Raw genomic sequence first — 24,978 nt, 5'->3', positions numbered from 1 at the left:
AACAAAAACTGGGAATATAATGTCTCCGCATTGGTGCATGGTGCAACCACATCTTGAGTATTGTGCATAGATCTGGTCACATTTCAAAAGAGATACATCAGAACTAGAAAAAGTACCGAGAAGGGCAATACAATTGTTTTAAGTATGGAATGCAATCTTATGAAGAAAGGTTAAAATAAGTTAAGGCTTTTCAAACTGGCGAATGGATAGAAGGGATATGACAGAATTTTATATGATTATATGTGGCCTGGAAAGCAAAGTTGCTTACCTGTAATTGGGGTTCTCCGTGGACAGCAGAACAAATCAGCTACACACACTGGTGATGTCATCTGATGGCACCATGATGGAATGTGCTCTCTCAGAGCTAAAAATAGCAAAAATAAAATCTGAGCATTTGTGGGTGTTTCCATGTTGCCGCTCCTGCTTCAGTTCTCTCAGTTATTTCATAAGCTGAGCTTCACTGAATGGGCGGGATTGTGTGGCCGATTTATTTTGCTGTTCAAGGAGAACACCTGCTTTTTAAACAAATAAATACAGGTAAGCAATTTCGCTTTATGTACAAGCAGGAACAAAAACCAGCACACAAGTGGCGAACTCCCAACCTGAGTACTGCCTAGATTAAAAAAAACTATTTGTGGATAAAAAGCTCACACAACCCAAATAAGAGGCTGGAGACAGTTGAAGCTGTTATTTGAATAAATTTTAGAGTACTGCTTGACCCAAATTACTATACTTGTGAGAATCATCTAGGCAGTAATGCTTGGTAAAAATATGAATGGATGACAAAGTGGCTGCTTTGCATGTTTCCTGAATTTAAGCTGAATGAAGAAATATTACTGAAGTTGTAGTAGGTCAAATCTGGTGAGCTTTCAACTTCTGTGTAAGATATCTAATACTAGAAAAGCAGAAAGAAATACATTGGGGTAGCCAGTTCGATAATGTTTGCTTCTTGGCTAAGAGGCCTAATTTTATTATGTCATATCATAAAAATAACTGCAGGGATTTCCTGAAGGGTTTTGTTCTGTCCAAATAAAAACACTTTTTTCTGCAGTCTAGGGTAACTGCTCAGCTCAGGCAGAATGAGGTTTTGGGAAAAAAGTTGGAAGCACAATGGATTGATTTAAATGGAATTTAGACACCACTAAGTTTGTATATAGGGTATATAAGCCACTAAGGCTCGACGTTCATTCACTCTTCATGCTGATGTTACCGCTATGAGAAAAAGTTTACAAGTTAGAGATTTCACATCTATAAATCACTAAAGGTTCAAAGGAGTTCTCATTAGTTGAGAAACAACCACATTTAAAGTCCTATTGAGTAGGAGGTACTTTGATCAGAGGTAACAATATAGGCCTTTGATAAATTTTGATACTACAGGATGAGGCAATATGGACAAACCTTGTAAATGCTGATATGTAGCTATAAACAATTGAACTTAAGAGGTTGATTTTAATCCAGAATGGGAAAGATGAAGATACTGGCATATCTGGGAAGTTAAGACAGCTGAAAGGGTCATCATTATGAGAGGTACTCCAGAAGGAAAATCTACCAAGCACATTTTAAATAAGAAAAGAATGTGTTTTTTCACTGCCAAGATAACATGCTTTACTTCAGTAGGAAAAGGTATGGCCAAAACTATTCTGTTGTCAATATCCAGATTGTGAATGCTAAAGGTTGGGGCTGAAGACAGCCATTATACTGTCAGAAGATTTGGAAATATCTGAAGGAAAAAATAGGCGGGGCCACCGCAAGTCTTTGCAACCAAGGAAACCAGATTTGTCAAGGCTAGAAAGGAGCTATGAGAATTTGTGTTCTTTTTGTCTTCTCTTTTTGTCTTCTCTTTAGTACTGTTTTCGGTATGAGAGGAGCTGGAGGAAGTATATACATTAAAGGCTTTGTTCCATGGAATGATGAATTCATTCTGTGCTGGAGAATCATGCGCTGGTCTCCTGAAGCAATAAAAAAAAAGGTAGCTTTGTGGCTGCATGGAGATGCAAAAACATCTATGTGCAGGAGGTCCCCAGCAGTGAAAAAGGTACTCAACTGTGTTGGGATGAAGAGACCATTCATGAAGTTTGAAGATGATGAATCAAGAAATCCATTAAAATATTGTCTTTCCTTGGAAGTGGCAGATAATTCTATTTTTCTTAATATTGTGAATTTCCATATTTTGCCAGCTTCTTTGCATAGTTTTGAAGAACATGTTCGTTTGTTTATGCAGAATATTATTTATCTGTCTGGATTTGACCAGATTCCTTTAACAGTGCTTTCAAAATGGCTCTTAGCTCCAAGAGATTGATGTGGAGATTGAGACAGCTGGTTAGAATCTGCTATATTTGTAGACTATGGAAGGTTTGACTGTAAAGTAGGTTCAAAACTGACTCCACTATTGCAAGAAATGAATTAGAAGCTTGGCGATATGCATCTTGCATTGCACTGGTTGAGAATACTGGAGCTAACCATATCTGAGATGCCACTGTGCTCATTTACTTATTTGTTGAGTTTTATATACCGTCATTCGGTAAAGCCATAACAACTGTTTACAAGGTTCAACTTGCAATACATTTAACAATTGAGCAAAAAGTATATCAGGATGCATATTAAACACACGAGAGACCACCGATTACAAAGATATTAACTAGAACTAGCACTATGGATTGCACGAAGGGGTGCACAAAGGGGGAGTTCCCCTTTGGCGCACAACGCCTGGTGTTCCGGCGCTGTTTAACAGTCCAGCGCTGTCATCAGTGAAGTCCGGGGGGGGGGGGGGGGTTTTAAATATACAAAGGAATATATTAAATTTATTAATAGAATCAGTACCGGAATTGTAATATGCTGTACTGAAATAATCTGCTGCCTCTTGTCCTCAATGGGCTTCAAGCAGATGTCAGACAGTAGTACTGATATTTAGATCATTTGCTGATTTACCTTTAAATTAATATCCCACATGAAAAAACTCAAATTTACCAAAAAAGCATAAGTATAAAAATAATCCATATATAGCATAAAATAGCTGGTCAATGTTATAATTCAAAAAAAACAAACTGTTGGCTATTAACAAAGTTATCACCAATTCAAAATAGAAGTGCTTCTGCTCTCATTGCCCAATACGGCCAGTTTGGAAGCTGTTTGTGCTGCCTCCTCGGGGGTCAAATATTTAGTAGTCACAGCTGCTGCCTTATTTTCACAAGAGTAAAAATATAGCTGACAACTTTTCAGCGCAGTGTTTTTGGTGATTGGTGCATTAGGTGAATTTTTCTGTGTAGTGTGATGCAAAAGGGAGCTTTTCTCTCTACTACTTCTTTTTGATGAAGATTCTCCCTTTTATGAGGGGAACAGCGGATACTTTAATGTCATGTCCTAAAAGGGCATGGCAGACTTGAGAGATTTCTTGCCACATGGCTTGCAATTATGCTTTGGGTCAAAGTACTTGTCATAAGTCATGAAGGCAATTTCTCTGACATAGTGACAGAAAAGGCAAATAAACCTTTTGTTTTGGAGACTTGAAATGAATGTGTCTAAACAGATGGAAATTTGATGACATACGAGGAAAGTAAATTGCTAATACAGATTAAAAAATCGCAATGACAGCAATAGTGCTAAAATTCCGACCATACACTAAGCAGATGAAATAGACTGAAGAAACCTGCACAGTGGCAGCAGCATTGCAAGAACACCCGTACATGTTTAGAAAAGATTTTTTTCTGATCATTGAGATCTGAGAGAGCACATTCTATCACGGCGCTGTTGAATATCACCACTTGTGTGGCTATTTTGGTTCCTGCTTGTCCACAGGGTTAATAGTAGGAATAGGGGACATATCATGAAACTAGTAACAGGTTTAAAACTAAAAACATTTGTTTGGTTAATGCATAATTAAACTAAAGAATGTATTGCCAGTGAACATAGGCAGGGCTAGTAGTATAGATGAGTTTAAATAAAAATGGTTTGGAAAAAATCTGACAGACAGGTCCATTAAATTATTAGCCAGATAAACTGTCTCTCTCTCTCCACCTCTTACTTCTGTGAATGAGCAAATGGAATTGGACTTTCCTATTAGGACGTGCCAGGTACTTTGGAGTGACCCAGACTGGTGATTATTGGAAACAAGATGTTCAATGAGCCTTTGATCTGACCCAGCATGACACATACTCTTATGATACCTTACATAGTCTTCCAAATACTCTCAGGTGGTGACAAATTTCAGTCTGTCCTTAATGACTTACCATCTTCCATGTCTTCTTCTGTGTTATGTCCATCAGCCATAGCTACATTTCCATTGATGACAGGATTTGGAGTGATTCTCGGAGGATCATCTGTATCGGCTTAAAAATAAAACAAAACAAAACAAAAAAAACACACACACATGACTATCCATGGGTGCTAGCAAACCAGTTTATAATACCAAGGGTTTGGTAAAATACAAATAAAAGTTTACAGTGCCATTTGCAGCACAATTCAGGATATAATTTTACGTTCCAAGTATCCAGAAACTGATCTTCATGTAGTGATGGTCTCTGTGCTATTCCATAATACATTTGTCAATTTTCATACTGTTTTAGAAACAGTTCAAGTGCTTAAGGAAGGGAACTGAAAACTTTATAACCCTCAATGGCCTAATACATTTACAAAACCAGTATTACTATAGAACATTTACCAAGCTTGCTCTAGAAACATGCATGTGGGAGTTGATGTTAGTTTGACAATTACACGATTTGTGCTGAATTTTGACCTAGCACACTCAAGTCCATAAAAGTCAAATACGTAGAATCAAAATGGCCCATAGCTTTGTCTAGAAGATGGTCTGTAAAATTTTTTTTTTTTTTTAATATGATAAAAACTATTTTATACACACACCGATAGATATTTTCCAGAAATAAATAAATACAAAAAGATGCAGATCAACATGCCTATGTGCTCAATATTTGTATAAATTATAAGCTGTGCAAAAAATGTAGATGTTTCACTGGCAATAAGTCGACAAAGCTCAAATATATTTTAATTTGGTTCATCTCCCATTGATTTATATGCACCAATTAACTCTCTACATTATTTACTGTAGAATGTGGGTGAGAGGAAGCTCAAAGAGAGAGGAGAGCAGCTGAGGAATGAAAGCAATTAGCATAGCTGAGTTTAAAAATGGTTTGGACAAGTTTGTAGAAGAAGAGACCATGTAAACTTAGGAAAGCCACTGTTTATCCCAGGTTACGAACAAGAAGGATTGGATCTAATCTTTGGGATCCTGCTGGGTACTTGTGACCTGGACTAGCCACTGTCGGAGACAGGATGCTGGGCTAGCTGAACTTGTAGTCTGACCCAGTATGGCATCTTTTATGTTCTTAAGCTAGAGGGAAGGGTGTAGGTTAAAAGAAGGGGGGATACTCAAAGAAGGGGAGGAAGGCAGAATAAAACCTGGAAGAAGTAAGAAAAATAAAAAGCAAAATAAGCATACAAAAAAAAAAAAAAAAAAAGATTTAAAAAGCAAAATTAAAGAAACAAAAATGATTTAGACCCTAAAGGTTTGTGGCTGGTTCCCAACATGTCTAAATATTTTCTACTCCCTCCTATATTTTTTTAAATTTAAAAATCACTTATATCCATCCTTCAAAAGCTCGAGGCAGGGTACATAGTAACATACATAATATAGAACAAGCAATATAAAACATGAAATAAACCACCATATATAGGACGTACACTAAACTGTTGTGGCAGGGGACTATCTTCACTTACAAGAGTTTAATGAATGGTTAATCATTCAAAGATGGAAAAGCTGTGATAAAAAAATAAATAAAGGGGTTTTAGTGACTTTAACTCCTCAGGGTATGTTATGGTAAGGAAACCATAATAAAAAAGAAAATGGAGAAATTACTTACCCAATAATTTTGTTTTCCCTAGTATAGACAGATGGACTCAGGACCAGTGTGTTTATGCTCTCCTGCCAGCAGATGGAGACAGAGCAAGCTGCCATCACAGTATATATAGCCCTGCAGTGACCCCAGCCTGCCAGTATTCTCTTTAAAAACAACTGTAGACAGACCAGCAAAAAATGATTAAAAACAGGTAACCAGAACTGTTCTCAACCAACCATAAACACTGAACTCACGTACGATTCTAGGTACCCCAAGCTAGGGACTGGATGAACACTTACCAGTAATCCCTTGGGACCCAGAGCCCCACAAGGAGGACTATTGACACACTCATGAGACAGCCAAGAACGAGAAGCTGAGACCATCTGTCTACACTAAAGAAAACGAAATTATCAAGTAAGTAATTTCTCCATTTTCCTAGCATGTAGACAGATGGTCTCAAGACCAGTGGGTTTTACCAAAGCTACTCCCCAACAGGGTAGGAGGCTCTCTGCCATCCAGTCAACACCGCATGTGCAAAGGCTGCATCCTCCTGAGCCTGCACATCCAGACAATAAAACCTGGAAAAAGTGTGTAAGGAGGACCATGTCACAGTGTCATGGGCAGAGGTTAGTCTGTTGTCTCCAGTCTTCTAAGGCCGCCACTACTAACACCATAACCTTGGAAAACGTTCTGGGAACAGTGGCTAGACCAAAAGGCAGTGCCCGAAACTGCTAATGGTGCCCCAACAACAAAGAGCATAGAAAGCGTTGGTGTTCCAATCAGATGGGAATATGAAAGTAAGCCTCTAACAAATCCAAGGAGGTCAGAAATTCCCCCAGCTGCACCACCATTATCACAGTGTAAGGTTTTCATGCGAAAAAAGAGTCACCTGCAAGTGACGGTTGACCCTTTTGAAATCAAGGATGGGACAAAAAGGAGCCCTCCTTCTTGGGCACAACAAAATAAATGGAATATGGCCCCATACATTCTTGAGATGTGGGCACCGGAACCACAGGCCTCAGTCTGAGGAGCCTTTGAAGCATGAACTCCACTGCCTGCTTCTTCTGCGGGGAGTGGCAAGGGGACACCATGAACACATCCCGAGGAATACTGCAAAATTCCAGTGAATACCCTTCACGTATCATCTCCAGAACCCACTGGTCCGATGTGATCTCGACCCACCTCCAATAAGAGACGTGTTCCCCTATTTCCTGTTCCAGAAGGGGATCGGCAAACCTTCACTGGAGAGCTCGGCAGGATCCACCACCAGAGCCACTCCTCTCTTGGGCTGTTGGGGGACGAAAGGACTGAGACCTACCAAAAGGCTGAGTCCACTAAAAGGTCGTCCCAATGTAGGGACGCAAACACCTGGAACCTCGGAGACAACCCCCTCATACGAAAGGGGTGCTGTATCTGGCAACAGAGGAACCAGACTCATCCCACTTACTGGCTAGTTTCTCCAACTCGCTCCAAAACAAGAGCGAGCCTTTAAAGGGCATCTTGGTAAGATTAGCTTTGGAGGCTGTGTCAGTCAACCAATTTCACAACCAGAGTTGATGCCTGGCAGCTATCACTGAAGCCACTACTCTGACCGAGATCCGAAACAAATCACAGCCTGTTTCTGCAGCAGCTTCCACAATTCTGGAATTCCCTCCAGACTCAACCTCCTGAGAGAGAAGCAGAGAAGATTGCCTCCTGTTGCACCCTAGTGGCACAATCTGTAAATTCACTGCCACTGTCTCAAAGGCATGCTTAAGAATAGCCTCAATCTATTTAGCATGTACATCCTTCAAGGCCGTTCCTCCCTCTACAGGGATAGTCCGCTCAGAAATGGCACATACGAGAGCATCCACATAGGGAAAACGCAAATGCTCTCTCACAGCCAGATCCAGGGGTACAGGCCTTCCAATGTTCGAACCTCTTCAAAATTTGCCTCTGGGGGTCCCATTCCAGATCAATCAATTCCTGAATGGCATCCATCACATGGAAAAAAACAAGAGGCTTTACGTAAGGAAACCAAAATGGGATTCTTCTTTGGCTCCAACACAGCATCCGAACCAGGGACACCTAGCTGTTTCAAGGTCTGGGAAATCAAGGCCAGCAGTTCATCCCTAAGAATGAACCACAACATGGTTCGATATGGTTCCAGCCCTAGAGGAATTTCCCCATCTTCCAGAGAATCAGGATCAACCTCATCAGTGCCATCCAGATTCCTGTCGGGAACACCCACAGGGAACAAGAGGCAAACCTCAGCACTTAAGCACAAGACTGGAAGAGGGAGGAGCCACCAGCTGAGGGTACGGGGAGAAGCGGAGATCTGCACCTGAAGAAAAGCTAGTAAGACTTGAAAAAATTCCACCCAAGAAAAAGCAGACAGGTCCAGACCAAGCCCAGAAGAAACTGGAGCTGGTCCCACAGAACTGCCCTCACCAGCGGAAGAGTCCATCAAGGGAGAACCAAGATCTGGTGTCCCCCCACCTCAAAGCCGTGACCAACCCATCATCCGAATGGGAAGAGCCAGGCTTAACAAAATCCGAGGAAGACAACTCTCCCTGAGCGTCTGAGCAGAGCTGACACAGGTTAGAAGCCAGGTCAGGCTGAGAAGCCCTAATATAACCAGCAACACAAATAGGAAGACATTTAGGCTTCTTGCTTACTTACTGGTGCCATCACAGCAGTAAGCTCGCGTCTGAACAGCTCTCACTGAAAAATGAAATGCGCCCAAACAATAAGCACCAAGAAGAAAGTTTGGCAAGGCGCACGCACAGCCTACGCGCCAAGTTAAGCGCGTAAAACAAAAAGTTTGTGTGAGTAAAAAGCACGCCCAAACACAGAGCGTACAACACATGCACAGAGCCAATGCACTGCACACACCAACACCCTATAGAGGGCAGTAGCACTCACACAAGAGCACGCAAAATCGTCCACCGTGGCCTACCACACGGTGTGCAAGAACAAAGCCTAAGTGTGGGGCCTAGCCCACTGGGGGCCGCTCAACTCGCCTGGCTGCCCAGTTCCCCCAACTCCAAACGGGAGCAGGAACAGCCACGGCGAGCTGAGAACGGAGACCAGAGGAAGTCCTGAAACCCATCTCTCTCCGATTCAGATTAAAACGTTTTAAAAAACCAAACAAAAAAAAACCAAAAATCACCTAGCTCAGCGCTTACTGGCTGAGTACAGAGACTGCTCGGCCTCCTGAACCCACTGCCTTTCAGCTTAACTAGCAGCTAAATCCATGCTGGGAAACTCAGCTACCGGACCAAGGCACACTTCTGAGGGTCACGGAAATCACCTCAGGAATTCTCAACTGGGGGAGGGACCTTTAAGTATCATCGCAGGAGAGCGGGGCTTTTTTTTCTCGAATTTCTCCTTCCAAAAAGCTCAAATCAATCCCCATAGGGAGATGCATGTCCATCTGCTGGAGATGGAGAATACTGGCAGGCTAGGGTCACTACAGAGCTACATATACTGTGATATCAGCTTGCTCCATCTCCATCTGCTGACAGGGGAGCAAAAACCCACTGATTCTGAATCCATCTGTCTAGACTCGAGGAAACTAATATTGATCTTTGCAGTATACATTGCTTAAAAAACAAACCTATGTTCCTAACATTCTCCTAGTCAGAAAAATTCATTAAAGCAGACCAACTAACAATATTTTTCAATTCCATGCCAAGATATTTTATATAGAGTGGAGGAGTAGCCTTGTGGTTAGAGCAGCAGGCTATGAACTGGAGATACCAGGTTCAAGTCCCACTGATGCTCCTTGAGACCTTGGGCAAGTCAAGGTCTCAAGGAGATACAAAACTTACCCCTGGATTCATCAAAATGCGATAACGCATGGATAACACCCGCAATAAGAAAAAGGAGTGTGTTAAGGGTAATTTTTGAATTACCACATGGTGCAGTAACATAGCGCTTTGCATAGGTATTATCGGGTGGTGTGGTAAATGTTTTGTACCCCACGATACTTCCTATTTCACGAGAGACAGATACAGCAAATGTTGCTTACCTGTAACAGGTATTCTCACAGGACAGCAGGATGTTAGTCCTCACATATGGGTGGTATCACAGGATGGATCCCAATCACGGAACACTTTTGTCAAAGTTTCTAGAACTTTGACTGGCACCTACTGGGCATGCCCAGCATGGCACTAAACCTGCAGCCAGCAGGGTTCTCCCTTCAGTCTTGTTTAAAGCTACAGGAACTGCCAAAAAATAAAATAAGAAAACGTAACGAACCCAATACCGCGGGGAGGCGGGCAGGTTTCGTGAGGACTAACATTCTGCTGTCCTGTGAGAACACTTGTTACAGGTAAGCAACATTTGCTTTCTCACAGGACAAGCAGGATGGTAGTCCTCACATATGGGTGAGTACCGAGCTGGGGATGTCAGAGAAATGCACCAAATGTACCCAAGAGGTGCAATAGGCACAAGGACTGGGGTGAAATTTGGTAGAGGGCATCCTGAACCCTAACGGGCAGGCGGAAGGGTGTTGGTACGTCAAGTTGCGAAAAGGTTGCACAAGACAGACTAGCCAAAGATGGAATCTTGTCTTCCAGCCTTGTCTAAGCAATAATGGGTTGTAAAGGTATGGAAAGAACTCCAGGTAGCAGCACCGAGCGTAGGTGTGCTACTGAAGTCACCATGGCCCTCACAGAGTGTGCTTTAACACGGTCTTGAAGTGGAATGCCTGCTTGCTGATAGCAAAAGGATATGCAGTCCACTAACCAGGAGGAGAGAGTCTGCTTACCCACAGGCTGCTCCAATTTAATGGACTGGAAAGAGACAAACAATTGAGTGCTTTTCCTGTGGGCAGCTGTACGGTCTAGATAGAAAGCTAGAGCCCGTTTGCAGTCAAGGGTATGCAGAGCCTGTTCTCCTGGATTGGAGTGGGGCCTGGGAAAGAAGGTAGGTAGTATAATGGATTGATTAATGTGAAACTCCGATACTACCTTAGGTAAGAACTTAGGGTGAGTGCGGAGTACTGCCCGGTCCTGCAGAAGTTTAGTGTAAGCCGGATAGGTAACAAGGGCCTGTAATTCACTAACTCTGCGAGTAAATGTTATTGCCAAAAGAAAAATCACTTTCCATGTGAGAAAGCGAAGATCACAGGATTGGAGAGGCTCAAATGGTGGTTTCATGAGCCAACCTAAAACCAGATTAAGGCCCCAAGAAGGGGCCGGAGGACACAGTGGAGGCTTGAGGTGAAGCAAGCCTTTCAGAAAACGGGGTTGTACAGATATAGGAACGTCCCCGACACCTTTATGGAAGGTGGCCACCGCACTGACATGCATTCTGATGGAGGAAGTTTTTAGACCTGACTCTGACAAGTGCCATAGATAGTCTAGAAACTTCAAGGTGGAACAGGTAAAGGGATCAAGGGATTGAGAAGAACACCATGACTTAAACCTGTTCCATTTGCCGAGGTAAGACTTTCTCGTTGAAGGCTTCCGTGAAGCAATGAGGACACGGGAAACTGGCTCCGAAGGTTAAGTGGCTGAAGAATTAACCTTTCAACATCCAGGCCGTCAGGGACGAAGATTGGGGTACCATAGGCACCCGTCGTTCTGAGTGATCAGAAGCGGGTCCTTTCCCAAGGGAATGTGCCTGCGAATCGAGAGATCCTGAAATATTGGAAACCACACTTGGAGAGGCCAGTGAGGTGCTATCAGGATCATGCATCCCTTGTCCTGACGTAGCTTCACGAGAGTCTTCGAGAGGAGTGGAAGTGGAGGGAATGCATATAGGAGACTGGTTGCCCATGAGAGGGAGAACGCGTCTCTTGGCTGTGAGTGTTTGCGAGCGAGAGCACAAAAGTTCTCTACTTTGCGGTTTTGAGGTGGACGCAAAAGAGGTCTATGTGAGGATAACCCCAACATTGGAATATTGAGTCCGCTACTGAGGGGTTGAGAGACCACTCATGCGGCTAAAAGATGCGACTCAGCTTGTCCGCCAACACATTGTCCACTCCCGGCAAGTAGGTGACCTTGAGGTACATCGAGTGGGAAAGGACTTCCACCCAAATCTGTGCAGCTTCCTGACAGTAGGTAGGAGCCCGTCCCTCCCTGTTTGTTGATGTACCACATGGCCACCTGGTTGTCCGTCTGAATCAGGATGACCTGGTTGGAAAGGTGATCCTGAAACACCCTGAGAGCATATCTGATTGCTAGCAGCTCCAGGAAATTGATCTGGTGTTTGGCTTCCTCTGGAGACCAAGTTCCTTGTGCCTGCAAATTGGCGACATGAGCTTCCCAGCAGAGGTTGGAAGCATCGGTGGTGAGAATTATTTGAGGGTCTGGAGCCTGGAAGGGTAGGCCTTAGAGGAGATTGATCTGGCTAGAGACTGACGAAGTGGGACGGTGATATGGACAATGGTTGATAGAGGTTGGACGGACTGAGTCCATTGTGACCTTAGAATCCACTGCATGACTCATGGCCAAGCGGGCCATTGGGGTAACCTGTACTGAGGACGCCATGTGTCCCAGCAGAACGAGGAAGTGGCATGCAGTCGAGCGGTGCTGAGACTGAAGCTGGTGTGTGAGAGAAATGAGAGTGAGATCTCACTGTCGAGGCAGAAATGCCTTTGCTTGAAAGGTGTCCAAGTCTGCCCCCTATGAAGGACAAAGTTTGAGATGGGACTAAGCAGGATTTCTCATAGTTGACTAGAAATCCTAGCGAAATCAGAGTGTGTAAGGTAAGATGTAGGGACGACAGAGCAGCTTGCTGAGTGGGAGCCCTGATCAACCAATCGTCTAGACAGGAGTAGATGTGAACACCTTGAGTCTTGAGGAAGGCTGCTACTACTACGAGGCACTTGGTGAAGACTCGTGGTGCAGATGCCAAGCTGAATAGTAGCACTCTGTACTAATAGTGCTTGGGGCCTACCAGAAATCTCAGAAATCTGCGATGAGATGGAGTTATCGCAATGTGTGTGTACGCGTCCTGGAGGTCTAGAGAGCAGAGCCAGTCTCCCCTTTGGAGAAGAGAAACCCAAGGTTACCATCTTGAAATTTTCTCAGTAAAGGTACTTGTTGAGGGCATGTAGGTCCAGAATTGGACAAATGTCGCCTGATTTTTGGGGTATTAGAAAGTACCAGGAATAGAATCCTAGGCCTTGTTGGGAGTAGGGCACTGGTTCTATTGCTCTGGACTGGAGGAGAGAAACCTCCTGTTCCAGGAGTGGTGAGTAATCGGATGTTCCCCACATCAGCCGAGGTGGGGAGTCCGGTGGGATGGAGAGAAAGTTCAGGTGATAACCTTGAGAGATTATAGCAAGGACCCACTGGTCTGAGGTGACTGTGTGCCACCTGTTGTTGAAATGGAACAATTGACCTCCCACTGGTATCTGAGGCAGTGGAAGCTGGCTGCTGCTCTTTATGCAGAAGTCAAAAGCCGGAAGCAGGGCCCGGCTGAGGAGCTGCTTGTGGCTTTTGTTTCCGAGGTTGACGAGACTGGGCCTTTTGGAAAGGCCTCGTAGAACGACCTCTAGACTGAGGTGGATAGGATTTCTTTGGACGAAAGAATGACTTTTTAGTATCCTTCCTGAATGGCTGTTTGGAGGAATTCTCAGAGGGCATCAGAGAGAGCTGGCGAAGGGTCTCATGATGCTCCATGAGTTCCGCCACGTCTGCTGAATCTGTTCGCCAAACAGATTGTCTCCTGTGCAGGGCAGATCAGATAATGTGTCTTGTACCTCAGGGCGCAAGTCGGAAGACTTAAGCCAGGCCCATCTTCTTGCCGAAATAGCAGCTGCAGACACCCTGGAAGCGGTGTCGAAGATATCATAAGAGGATCTTATTTCATGCTTCCCTGCCTCAAAACCCTTGTGTACCAGGGTTTGAAGCTGTTCCTGGAATTGCTGAGGCAGGGACTCTGCAAAGTCCTGTATCTGCTTGAATAAGACCCTGTTGTACTGGGTCATATACAGCTTGTAAGAGGCGATCCGAGAGATGAGCACTGATCCCTGGAAGACATGCCAGCCAATGGCATCCAGGAATTTCTGTTCCTTACCTGGGGGAAAGGAAGAGTGGGGGTTTTGAGCGTCGTGCCCTCTTTTGGGCAGATTCTACAACTGGGGCTGACTGGACCAAATAAGTGGTATCAGCTTTTCTGTTGACTGGAGCAACAGAACCAGGGTGTTCCCAGTTCTTTTTGAGGAGATCCAAAAGAATCTGGTGAATAAGGATGGAGGATATTTCCTTGGGAGCATCCAGGAATTGTAACAGCTCCATCATTTGATGCCTGTCATCTTGTTCAGTCTGTAACTGGAAGGGAACCAACTCAGACATTTCCTTCACAAAATTTATAAAGGATAGGTCCTCCTCCGAAGAACGCTTCCTGCTTTCAGTAGGAGAAGGTGGCGATGGCAAGTCATCGGTGTCTTGAGAAGAGTCGTCAGTCCAGGTGTCATAGGGATCAGCACCTGCCCCTCTAGGAACCTGAGAAGGACGAGACGATAGTATTCCTGAAGGTCCCGGTCTAGGCTCTGAAGGCATCAAGGGAAGTACTGGAGGCACCGATGAAGGCATCGAGGGCATCGATGGCTGAGGCATCGGCAGGACTCCCAATAGCGGAATGCGGAACGGTGTTTCTCCTCCCAATGACTGAGTAAGCAGGGAAGGCACCAGAGCCATCGGTGACCCAGTATCCATAGTGGAAAAGCAGCTATAAGTGCTTCCATCTTTGAAAGCAGCGGCGCCAATGCTGCCAGAATGGGATCGATGGTCAGTTTCGCGACCGGCACCGATTTCGGTGCTGGGGGAGCTTGGAGTCTGTGCATCGCCTCATCGATGGCCTCATGATCTCCATCCAGTCCAGTTATTCACGGAGACCTGGAGCAAGCAGCCCCGGCTCCGGAAAGGAAGAAGGCGGCACAGGCATAGCCGGAGGGACCACCGTTAAAGGCGGAGTCGTGGCTCCTGATACCCGTCCAGGTGAGGGTTGCCTCGGTGACCCGGTCGCAGAAAGGGTCAATGCCTTTTCTGGACAGGGTTTCTTCGATGGCAGCTCAGACAATGGCGAGGTCGATTTTCCTTCCTCGATGGTCTGAGATTTCCGGTGTCGATGCCGATGTTTGTCTCTATGATCCCCTCGGTCCTGGGGGGGGGGGCGCATAGAGGTAGTCGAAGGCCGAGAAGTCGTCGACACCAAGCGGTCACCGGCCGGTGGCCAATATTGGTGTGAAGTGGATGGTGCCGGTTCAGACGAAGTCGATACAAGAGACGCATCGGGGTTTGAGAACAGAAGAGAAGTTCCATTTTCTCCATTCTGGCCTTGCGACCTTTAGGTGTCATTAAGGCACATTTTGTGCAGGTCAAGACATCATGCTTCCACGCAAGACACATTACACAGACTTTATGAGGGTCTGTTATGGACATGGTGCGAGTACAGTCCGGACACCGACAGAACCCCGACACCATGGCCTTTGAAAAAATTGAGCCGCGGTATGGTCGACGGCCAATAGGCCGCGAGGGCCAAACTCGATGGGAATCAACCAAAAATGGGTAAAAACTTACCAGAGTACCGCGGAGTAAAAAATTCGAAGGAGGGACCCCTTTGGATTATGAAAGTTTTTAGTAATTCCGTGAGGAAAATTCCTGTCAGGAATCTCTGTGGAGCTCCTTAACCCGCGTGGCTACTGCTGTGCGGAAAAAGAGAAGACTGAAGGGGGACCCCCTGCTGGCTGCAGGTTTAGTGCCATGCTGGGCATGCCCTGTAGGTGCCAGTCAAAGTTCTAGAAACTTGACAAAAGTGTTCCGTGATTGGGCTCCATCCTGTGATGTCACCCATATGTGAGGACTACCATCCTTCTTGTCCTGTGAGAAAGACACAGATAGAGAGACAATCTATAAGGCCTTCAGAGTAGTCAAGTATTTATATGCCTACAGGAAGGTCATCTAATAGCTCAAGGTGAGGTGTTGGTTTAGGGACCAGTTTATCATGCAGGGTGAGACATATGAACAGCACAGTACATTTCGGTGAAGATTTAACTTCATTTGCAGTGAGGAAAGTCTCACAAAAGATGACATTTCTACTATGTTCTCTCTCCCTAATTTGATGGTCTCTAACAGGGTGCTATCAAGCTAGGGCAAGATAATACAAAATTTCATCTTTGTGAGATTTTCCTCACTCCAAATGAAGTCAAATCTTCACCAAGGTGTACTGTGCGTTAACACCATAACGCATTTTGATGAATGACCCTGTTAAAACTGTAAGCCCTCCGGGGATAGGGAAATACCTATAGTACCTGAATCTAATCTGCTTTGAACTGCCAAAAAGCGGAATATAAAAATCTAAAATAAATAAAAAACATAAAATTCTGACTATTCAGAAAAGAGTTGTGTGGCCACGGATGAGGAAACAAGAGCAGGCACATGCTCAAATGTTTTAGATTTTGAAAAGTACAAACAGGGTTTAATTCATTCTACACATTTGTATGCACATGTTATTTGTAGTTTAGCATTCAAGAACTTGCTTAAGAAAATGGAGGCACAAATTACTGCTTTTGCTGTTAAGATTCAGGTTTACTCTAAAATTTACAAGAAAATTGCACTCTATATTATATAGTAATTTAGTCATATGTCAACCAGCAACATCACTCAAATGCTATTCTTAAATCATTTCTTACATTTTGTAAGCAGCTATCTTGCAATCCACTACACCCAAGGGAACAGTCAGAGAAAGAACACACAGATGTTCCCTGTAAAAATCTGCACAAAATCTGCAGAAGCAAAATACCCATGGACTTTGTAACTGGACAGACACTTTTAAAAACTGACCCTTTAACTAGTGCAGGTGGTCTTCTTGCTGTGTTTACTTTTTAAATTTTGCACAGAATATACTCAATGCATCATTCATACTATAAAACATACACCTCACATGCAATTTCACTGATATAGCTAGCAGTAAACAAAAGTTCTATTAATTATATTAAAGTAAAAAAAAATAAAATAAAATAAAACCTTAAGAAAATGAATAACACTAGGAAAATAAGAGATACCAAAATAATCAGGAGGGGGAAAAGGATGCAGAACTGGGGTGTGGATACAACTCTGGGAAATTCTGTCTACTGGGAATAGTAGAGGACGTGCTACTATTTAGCAGTGCAAGGCAGAATATCAGAGTTGAATAAATGAACACATGAAGGGGCGGATTTTAAAAGGCGCGCGAATAACCTACTTTTGTTTGCGCTCCAGGTGCAAACAAAAGTACGCTGGATTTTAGTAGATACGCGCGGAGCCGCGCGTATCTGCTAAAAACCTGGATCGGCGCGCGCAAGGCTATGGATTTTGTATAGCCGGCGCGCGCCGAGCCACGCAGCCTACCCCCGTTCCCTCCAAGGCCGCTCCGAAATCGGAGCGGCCTCGGAGGGAACTTTCCTTTGCCCTCCCCTCACCTTCCCCTCCCTTCCCCTACCTAACCCACCCGCCCGGCCCTGTCTAAACCTCCCCCTTACCTTTGTTGGGGGATTTACGCCTCCCAGAGGGAGGCGTAAATCCCCGCGCGCCAGCGGGCCTCCTGCGCGCCGGGCCGCGACCTGGGGGCGGGTACGGAGGGCGCGGCCACGCCCCCGGACCGCCCCGGGCCGTAGCCACGCCCCCGTACCCGCCCCCCAAACGCTGCCGACACGCCCCCGAAACGCCGCGACGACCGGGCCCGCCCCCCCCCCCGACACGCCCCCGACACGCCCCCCTCGGAGAACCCCGGGACTTACGCGAGTCCCGGGGCTCTGCGCGCGCCGGGAGGCCTATGTAAAATAGGCTTCCCGGCGCGCAGGGCCCTGCTCGCGTAAATCCGCCCGGTTTTGGGCGGATTTACGCGAGCAGGGCTCTGAAAATCCGCCCCGAAGTGAATATCTTGCAGGAGATTAAGCTTCTATGGTTGGTAGGTAGCTGTAGCCAAGAATATATTCTATGTAGACAGGAACAAGCAGGCAGACTGGGTAGGTCCATTAATCCTTGTCTGCCATTTATGAGTAAGGTAGAGCGAATACTGTATCAAAAAACACTACATACTGGTACTATATAAACATCTTAAGAAATGTAGGTAGTTATTGCTACCAAGGCAAAAGGGGTGGGGGAATGCATGCTTGAGTTTTCCCCTGTCTCTTGGGAACACAAAAAGAAACTAAGATAACAGCAATTAGCTGTCTCATTGGTATCGACTGTTGGGAAGTATAGCAGAATAACCTTGCTAATATTGCTCCACTCCATTAAAGTATATGATTATGATCTTTTAAAGAACATTCAGCACCCTGGACAGAGCAGATTCATCTTGCTTGTCATGCCAATTCAAATCTTTTGGATTTTTTTTTTAACCCAACTTCCAGAGATGATTAAGGCAACTAACAGCATATCAATAAACTACTTCAAACAAGCAGCCATGGCATAAAATACCATAAATTCCTAAAAAATTGTCAGTACAATCAATTAAAAAGACCTAAAAATAAAAATTTACTAAGTCAATACTCGTATATACAGTGCTGTGAAAGTTTAACCCCAAGTACAGTAATGAGAATTACAATTTATTACCTCCATACCTTTAACTGAAAAATCTGCCTTTTGTTATACAATAAAAAGGATATAAAATTAAATTCCATATTTCCTGAAACACAACAAAGTAGAAACAATAAGTCTAAAGCAGAAGCCTTGTATGTTAAGTAATGGGTGAACCCCTAGTTTCCTTATGACAATTAACCAATTACAATCAGGTGCTTGAATAACTGGGTAACTCTCCCCCCCCAGCAAAAAAAAAAAAAATAGCTATGACGAACATTGCTACCCACCTCAGCACTGCCGAACAGCATCTGGATGAACCATAAGACTTCTGGAATAATGTTCTCTGGACAAATGAGTCAAACTGAATTTTCCAGTCACAGCAACAAATGTTTTTGTTAGGCAAAAAAACAAATAACTCATCCCCATTTTCAAACATGGAGGCAGAGGTATCATGGTTGAGGCTGCTTTGCTGCATCAAGACCTGGATGGCTTGCTCTCATTGACTGAATCATAAATTCTGCTTTACCTCAGAAAATTCTAGAGAAGAATGTCAGGCATACTTCCATGAGCTGAACGTGGATCATCCAGCAACCCAACAACCTTAAACATTCACAGAAATCTACCACAGAATGGCTGAAGAAGAGATTTTGAGTTTTGGATCAGTCAAGTCAAAGTCCATTCAGACACACTATTGAAATGTTGTGGCAATATCCGGAGTGAGTCATTCATGCAAGAAAGCACTCAAATATCAGAGCTGAAACCGTTCTGTATGGAAGAATAGGCCAAAATTCAATCAAGGGAGACATGAGAAAGAAACATTAGCTGAAATTATTGCTGCTTAAGGAAGTGCCACTAGTTACTGAACGAAGGGTGGATATGCTTTTTCACACAAGAATACTTAGTTTAATCTTTTTGTTGAATAAATCAAAATATATCCTTTATGTCTAAGATATTTATTCAATGAGGTACTCTGTCCCTCTCTTATCAGGGTCTAGATTAGGCTCAAATTCTCTTTTTTTTTTTTTTTAAATAAATTGAGCTAATACACTTGCCATCCTAGGGGATTCACAAACTCTTAGCACTTTATATACAGGTAGTTCAAAGTCTTGCTTTTCTTAGGGAATGTAATAGGGAAATCAGAATAAGTCCCAGCATGCATTGGAGTAAAACAGGACTGAATTAATCTGACCTGAAAATCTGGAGCCAGCCGGCAATCCTACCACCCTAAGTGCCTCTTTTACCCCTTGATCATCTAATGAGCCAACAGACTTTCTACTTCAATTGTACCTGAAAATTTTTATTATGCGTTTTTGCTTCCACCCAAGCTTCTTTTCAAATTCTCTCTTTGCCTTCCTTATCAATGCTTTGCATCTAACTTGCCAGTGCTTATGCTGTTTCCTGTTTTCTTCAATCAGATCCCACCTTGCAGAAGTAATCGCAGCTAGAAAAAAAAAACCGTATTCAGGGTCAGATCCTTCAAGGAAACTACTTTAAGTGGCTCAGAGGGAATGCCAACCAAAACTTTCAATACCAAATTTAGATTCCACAGTGGTACGCAACACCAAATGAAGAACGGATGTGCTTTATTCCTCTTAGAAAACTCACCACATCCAGACGAACCCCAATCGGGTTCCTATAGCAAGCCAAGGCTTGTACCTGCACTGTAATAGAATTCAAAGCCAAATCCTTAACCACCCCCCTCTGAAGAAAAAGGTCAGAATAGAAGAGTTAGATGTCTTAAAGGGATTCACACCATTGTCTTGAAACCAAGCAAACAGCCTCCAGGCTGTTTATAAGCTAAGGAAATCAACAGTTTCCAACTTCAGATTTACTGTAATTATGGAGGCAGAAAAATGCTGCTTGTGCACAAAGCTGGACCTTCCATAAGAAACTGGTCCCTGTTGCAGGAGACCACTCAAAACTGGCAGACCTAATGAATCCCCTACCGATAGGCTCATCAGATTACCAATACCACATGCACAATTAATCCTCTATTCACTGTACCACTTGCCTGATGAGTAGTTACAAGGGAAGGGGAGGGAATCATACAGGAGCAGGCATCTCAGCCAGAGATGAATAAGGGCATCTATTCCCCTCAACTTTCGAACATTCCTGTGACTGACAATCTTGTGCACCTTTGCGTTCCTTGCTGTCACCATGAGGTCACACTATAGCAAGCCCTGTTTGCTGTCTAGTCTATGAAGAGCTGAAAGGCCTGAGTTTCCATTCTTCCAGATCTAGCACATTGTCCACATCAACAAAGTGAGCAGCTAATGGAGCCCAACCATGACATTCAACCAATTCCTAGATGGCACCCACCTCCCCATGCCACCTTTGCACATTGACATATGTGACCACCATTGCACTGTCAAAAAGCATTCTGACCGAGTCAAAAGAAGACAGGCTCAAAGACCCAGCCATGGTCACAAGCATATTCATCTACCATGACAGTTCCTTCCTGGAACACGGATCCTGAACCACCTTGTCCTGGCAATGAGTACTCCAGCCCAAACACACTCATCTCTGAGGTATCCATCATCTACACTAGTAGGTGGGGTCTAAGTCCCCTTTGTCAGTTGCAGTCAGAGTTCAAACACCAATCCAAACTCTCATCTGGCTGCTAGCAGCATTGCCAGGTGCACCTAAAAAATCCTTCATCTTGGGGGACCACCTACTCGGGGTGCATAGAAGCCCTTGCCCAAGAGACCATCTTTTATGCAGAAACCAACCAAATACTTGAAGAAAATATCAAGCCCTGGGAACTCAAACTCAAAAGTCCCCAAATCGGAGTATGCAACTTATTGACCTCTCGTGGGTCAAAAACACTTTGCCCAACTAGGTGTCAAAAAGAACCCAAGCATTCCAGGGACCAAAAGGACATCAATTTACTCTTGCCAAAATTAAATCACCCAACCCAGCTGAACTCTGGAGGTGTCCCTGCAACATTACAGCTCTGACCTAGATCTGATCAAGCAATCATCCAAACAGGACAGGAATTCCACCCACTATCACGAAACACAAAGTCTCCATAGAAAAAAAACAAGGGATCATGAGATATGTTAACCATTGTGAGATCCAGGATAGGATGAATGGTAGCATCTTTTCAGAATATAATAAAAAAAAAATGGAGTACCAATCCAGACTCCATTACAATGCAGGAAATGGGACCACTGCCTCTAACTGAATTTACCTGCCCAGAGTAGATTCTACTATTGCTTGTTTTATGGCTGAAAAGCACGGGGAGACTATGCAGACATTTGAAAGTGGGAAAGCCGAGTCCCAGATATACCCATTCTCCATAATGTCCAGGACCCGTTTCCAATGAAACCTGGTAATCCGACAACCCACTAAATTACCCTGGAGGGGACACACTGACCAAAGTGCAATGTGGGCTCTGCCCAAGACACTAGCTGCACCAATACGAGGCCCCTTTCTTCCTCCACAAAAAGGACTGGTTCCTGCCAGACACACATGGTTTTTGAAAAGCACGACATTCCTTATGATGTCGGCCACACTGCCCCTTAACTAAATGAACCATTGTAATCTATCCTCTCTATCTGCTGCAGTTTCAATGTGCCCAAATCCTTACCAAACTTCGCTAAGTCTTCACCAAACAGGAGCGTCCCCTTAAAAGGGAGTTTCCATACAAGCACATCTTAGATTCACTGTCTGCTGACTGACTACAAATCCATAGGAACCTCCAAACCAAAACTACTGAAGCCATGTTCTGGAAGTTCATACCAGGAATATAAAGCCCGATTTCATATGTGTAACCTCTCATAATGCACTTTACGTACTGCCATCCTCCAATTCCTCTGGATTCAGTACAAAAGAGTTCATACCACAACTCCTCTACACATTGAAGCCCACAATGAACGGCCCACAACCTCAAATGATTGTGAGAAGAGCCACAGAAATCCCAGACAGTCATAAAACACACCTCTAGTGGAATTGTGAGCTGGTGCATCATCAGTGATACCAGGACATTACAAAATAACTTCCCTATTCTTCCACTAGGATGTACAGCTTCTTCATTACCATCCAACTTCTGGGGACTGCCACTCTGTCATCACCAATTTTCTTGATGTCCCTATGAAAGAGTACAGATCAACGGGAACCAAACTGGATGATCTCCTGCCACAGATTTCTCCAGCTGTTGCTCCAAAAATCCTTAAGATCTTAATCATTTCTGGAAACCAGCTCCCCTTCCTGATCTTCTAGGAGCTCCATTTCTCTAGAAACCAGAGAACCTACCGGGCACTTCGAGCTTCTTGACACATCCCCAGACAACGTCTGCACCAGAGGAAGAACCAGGGTCTAGGATAAAACAGGAAACCGTCATCCACCCTCCTAAAAAGGTCATGCTCCAGAGCACCACTGCATCAGGACAGCCTGAGTTAAAACAAATTCAGAAGGAAACCAAGTAGGGGCCCCCTCCAATGACAGTCCTTACAGCTCCCCTTCAGAGACAATGGGCAGGGATTGCATATTTGAAGAATACCCTGACTGGATCTTAGGAGGCTCCACAGAATCTCCAACCCAGTTCTCTAAACAGACTATGGACCAGGAATCTATCACTGGCTCCCGCACACAGCACATCATCTACTGTGCTCCACTATGTGGCTGTGAAACCCATTATTACTCTCCTGAAGAAATCCTGTGTGCTTCAAACTCTATTTTCTAAGCTTCACTACCTGCAAAGCTCCTTTTATTAGATTTTTTTTTTTTAAATGACAGGCTGACCCAGGCAGAGAAACCCCCAAGATGGATTCTCAGAATTTTGAATTTTTTTTATATTCTGCTTTTCGGCACTTCAAAACTGATTACATTCAAGTACTATAGGTATTTCCCTATACCCAGAGGGCTTACAATCTAATTTTGTGCCTAAGGCAATGGAGGGAGAGGAAAGCAAGATAGGATGCCATGAGGCCACAGGAGAATGTAGTTCCCCCAAAGAAGCTGGAGCCCTGCAGGTACTAGGGAGAACAGCCCACAGACTGCCAGTCAGATCCCTCTTACATCCCACTAGCTCAACCAGCAACAAACAGGCCTAGCTCCTCCTTCTGGAGAACACTGATCAGAATCCCGTTGAATCATTAACCATCTGCTGGAGATAGAAACACTGAACAGACAGCCTGTTGCACTAACTTGGTTCTCCATCTGTTGGTAGGAGGTGATAACACATGCTTTGGAACTGATTTAATGGGATCAATAAGGACATAGGATATTTAATGACAAATTTTGTCAAACTACTCCTTATAGTTCTATATTTTAAAAGGAATGGAGAAAAAAAAACAGATGCTTGGGCCAAACTAGAATCCAAATAGTATACACTGGACAAGAAATCTGTGATTCAAAATGAATAACTCTCTCATTAAGTCTATAACTTAGTTGCTTTTTCTGTTACCTTCGCTGATAAGTCATTCACTGCATTTAATAGTCAGTTAATTCTTATCTTGAATCTCTCAGAGCAGATGTGAGAGTTGGGAAGATATAGTAAAGAGTTAAACTAATAAAAATGATCTATGAGAAAGGCTCCCAATGTATCCTATTGATATTAAATTCTAATTTATTCAGGATAAAAAATGAAATATAATGTATGACCCACTGAATAAGCTTCATTATTGTTTGAAAAAAAAAAAAAAAAAAAGGTAAAGCCTGCATAGTTGACAAAATCTAATTCAATGCCAAAAAGGCAAAATATGCAGGGGGGCTAAAATCTCCCACATCTAAATTTAGACAATCTGAAACCATTTCAGCAATAATCTCCAACAGTTTCTCTCATGAAGAACCCACATCCTGAGGGGGTTCTATAAACAAGCAAGATTCCATACTTACAATTACCCTTTACTTTCAAAACAATGCACTTCAATTCACAAGGCTGATGAATGGAGAACGTTAAATCTTCCCTGTTAATTTCCATTCCTTGAATATTGCTAGACCAATCCAAAGTGGACAGAGAAAACAGGTTACATAAAACGGCTAGTTCAAATTTCCTAATCACTTTCTGATAAATTGTCTGGACAATAATGGGATGTGCAGTTTTGCAGATGTCTTCAATAGATACTGCGCTCAGATGAGCCACTGATGCAACCTTGGGCTCTCACCTGATGAACCTTGATACCCGCTAGGGCTTATCAATGTGCAATAAGGTCCACTAGCCAACTGGATACATTTGGCTACCACTATGCTCAATGAGTTGGGATCATAATATATAAATAGCTGTGAAGAACTTATAACGTGACTGGATCTTTTTCCTATAGTAAGCAAAGGCTCTCTTACAATCTAACAAGGGCTTTTTCAATTTCATATGATCTTGGAAAGAAAGCAAGTACAATGGTGGCTTAATATGAAAAGCTGATTCTACCATTGGCAAAAAAAAAAAAAAAAAAACACCACAAACCAAAACCCACAAACTTTGGGTGTGTGCAGAGCACTCCATTTTTTAAAAATTGCATAGAAATAAAGTAATAAACTTCAGACTTTAGTTCACCAACTCTTCTGGCTGTCATAATTGCAGTTAGGAATAGAACTTTCCATATAAGAAATTTGAGAGAAGAAGACTCCAATGAGTCTAAAAGAGGCTTCAATAGTTGTGCCACAACAAACATTCAGGTCCCATGGAACAG

The 24,978-nt window shown here is 43.7% G+C and overlaps 1 protein-coding gene across 3 annotated transcripts in view; it reads right to left on the bottom strand.

Annotated features, from left to right (window-relative positions):
- Nucleotides 1-24,978, bottom strand: part of USP7 (ubiquitin specific peptidase 7) — a 216,274-nt gene that overhangs the window by 165,055 nt on the left and 26,241 nt on the right. For all 3 annotated transcript variants that reach the window (XM_029577287.1, XM_029577286.1, XM_029577288.1), the window contains exon 2: nt 4,227-4,325. In XM_029577287.1, coding sequence (XP_029433147.1) covers nt 4,227-4,325 — 99 coding nt within the window. The remainder of the gene's footprint in view (nt 1-4,226; nt 4,326-24,978) is intronic.

Source organism: Rhinatrema bivittatum, chromosome 14 (assembly GCF_901001135.1).
Source record: "Rhinatrema bivittatum chromosome 14, aRhiBiv1.1, whole genome shotgun sequence".
NCBI lineage: Eukaryota > Metazoa > Chordata > Amphibia > Gymnophiona > Rhinatrematidae > Rhinatrema > Rhinatrema bivittatum.
The sequence above is the reverse complement of the archived record's forward strand: the minus strand, read 5'-3'. Positions and strand labels throughout refer to the sequence as shown.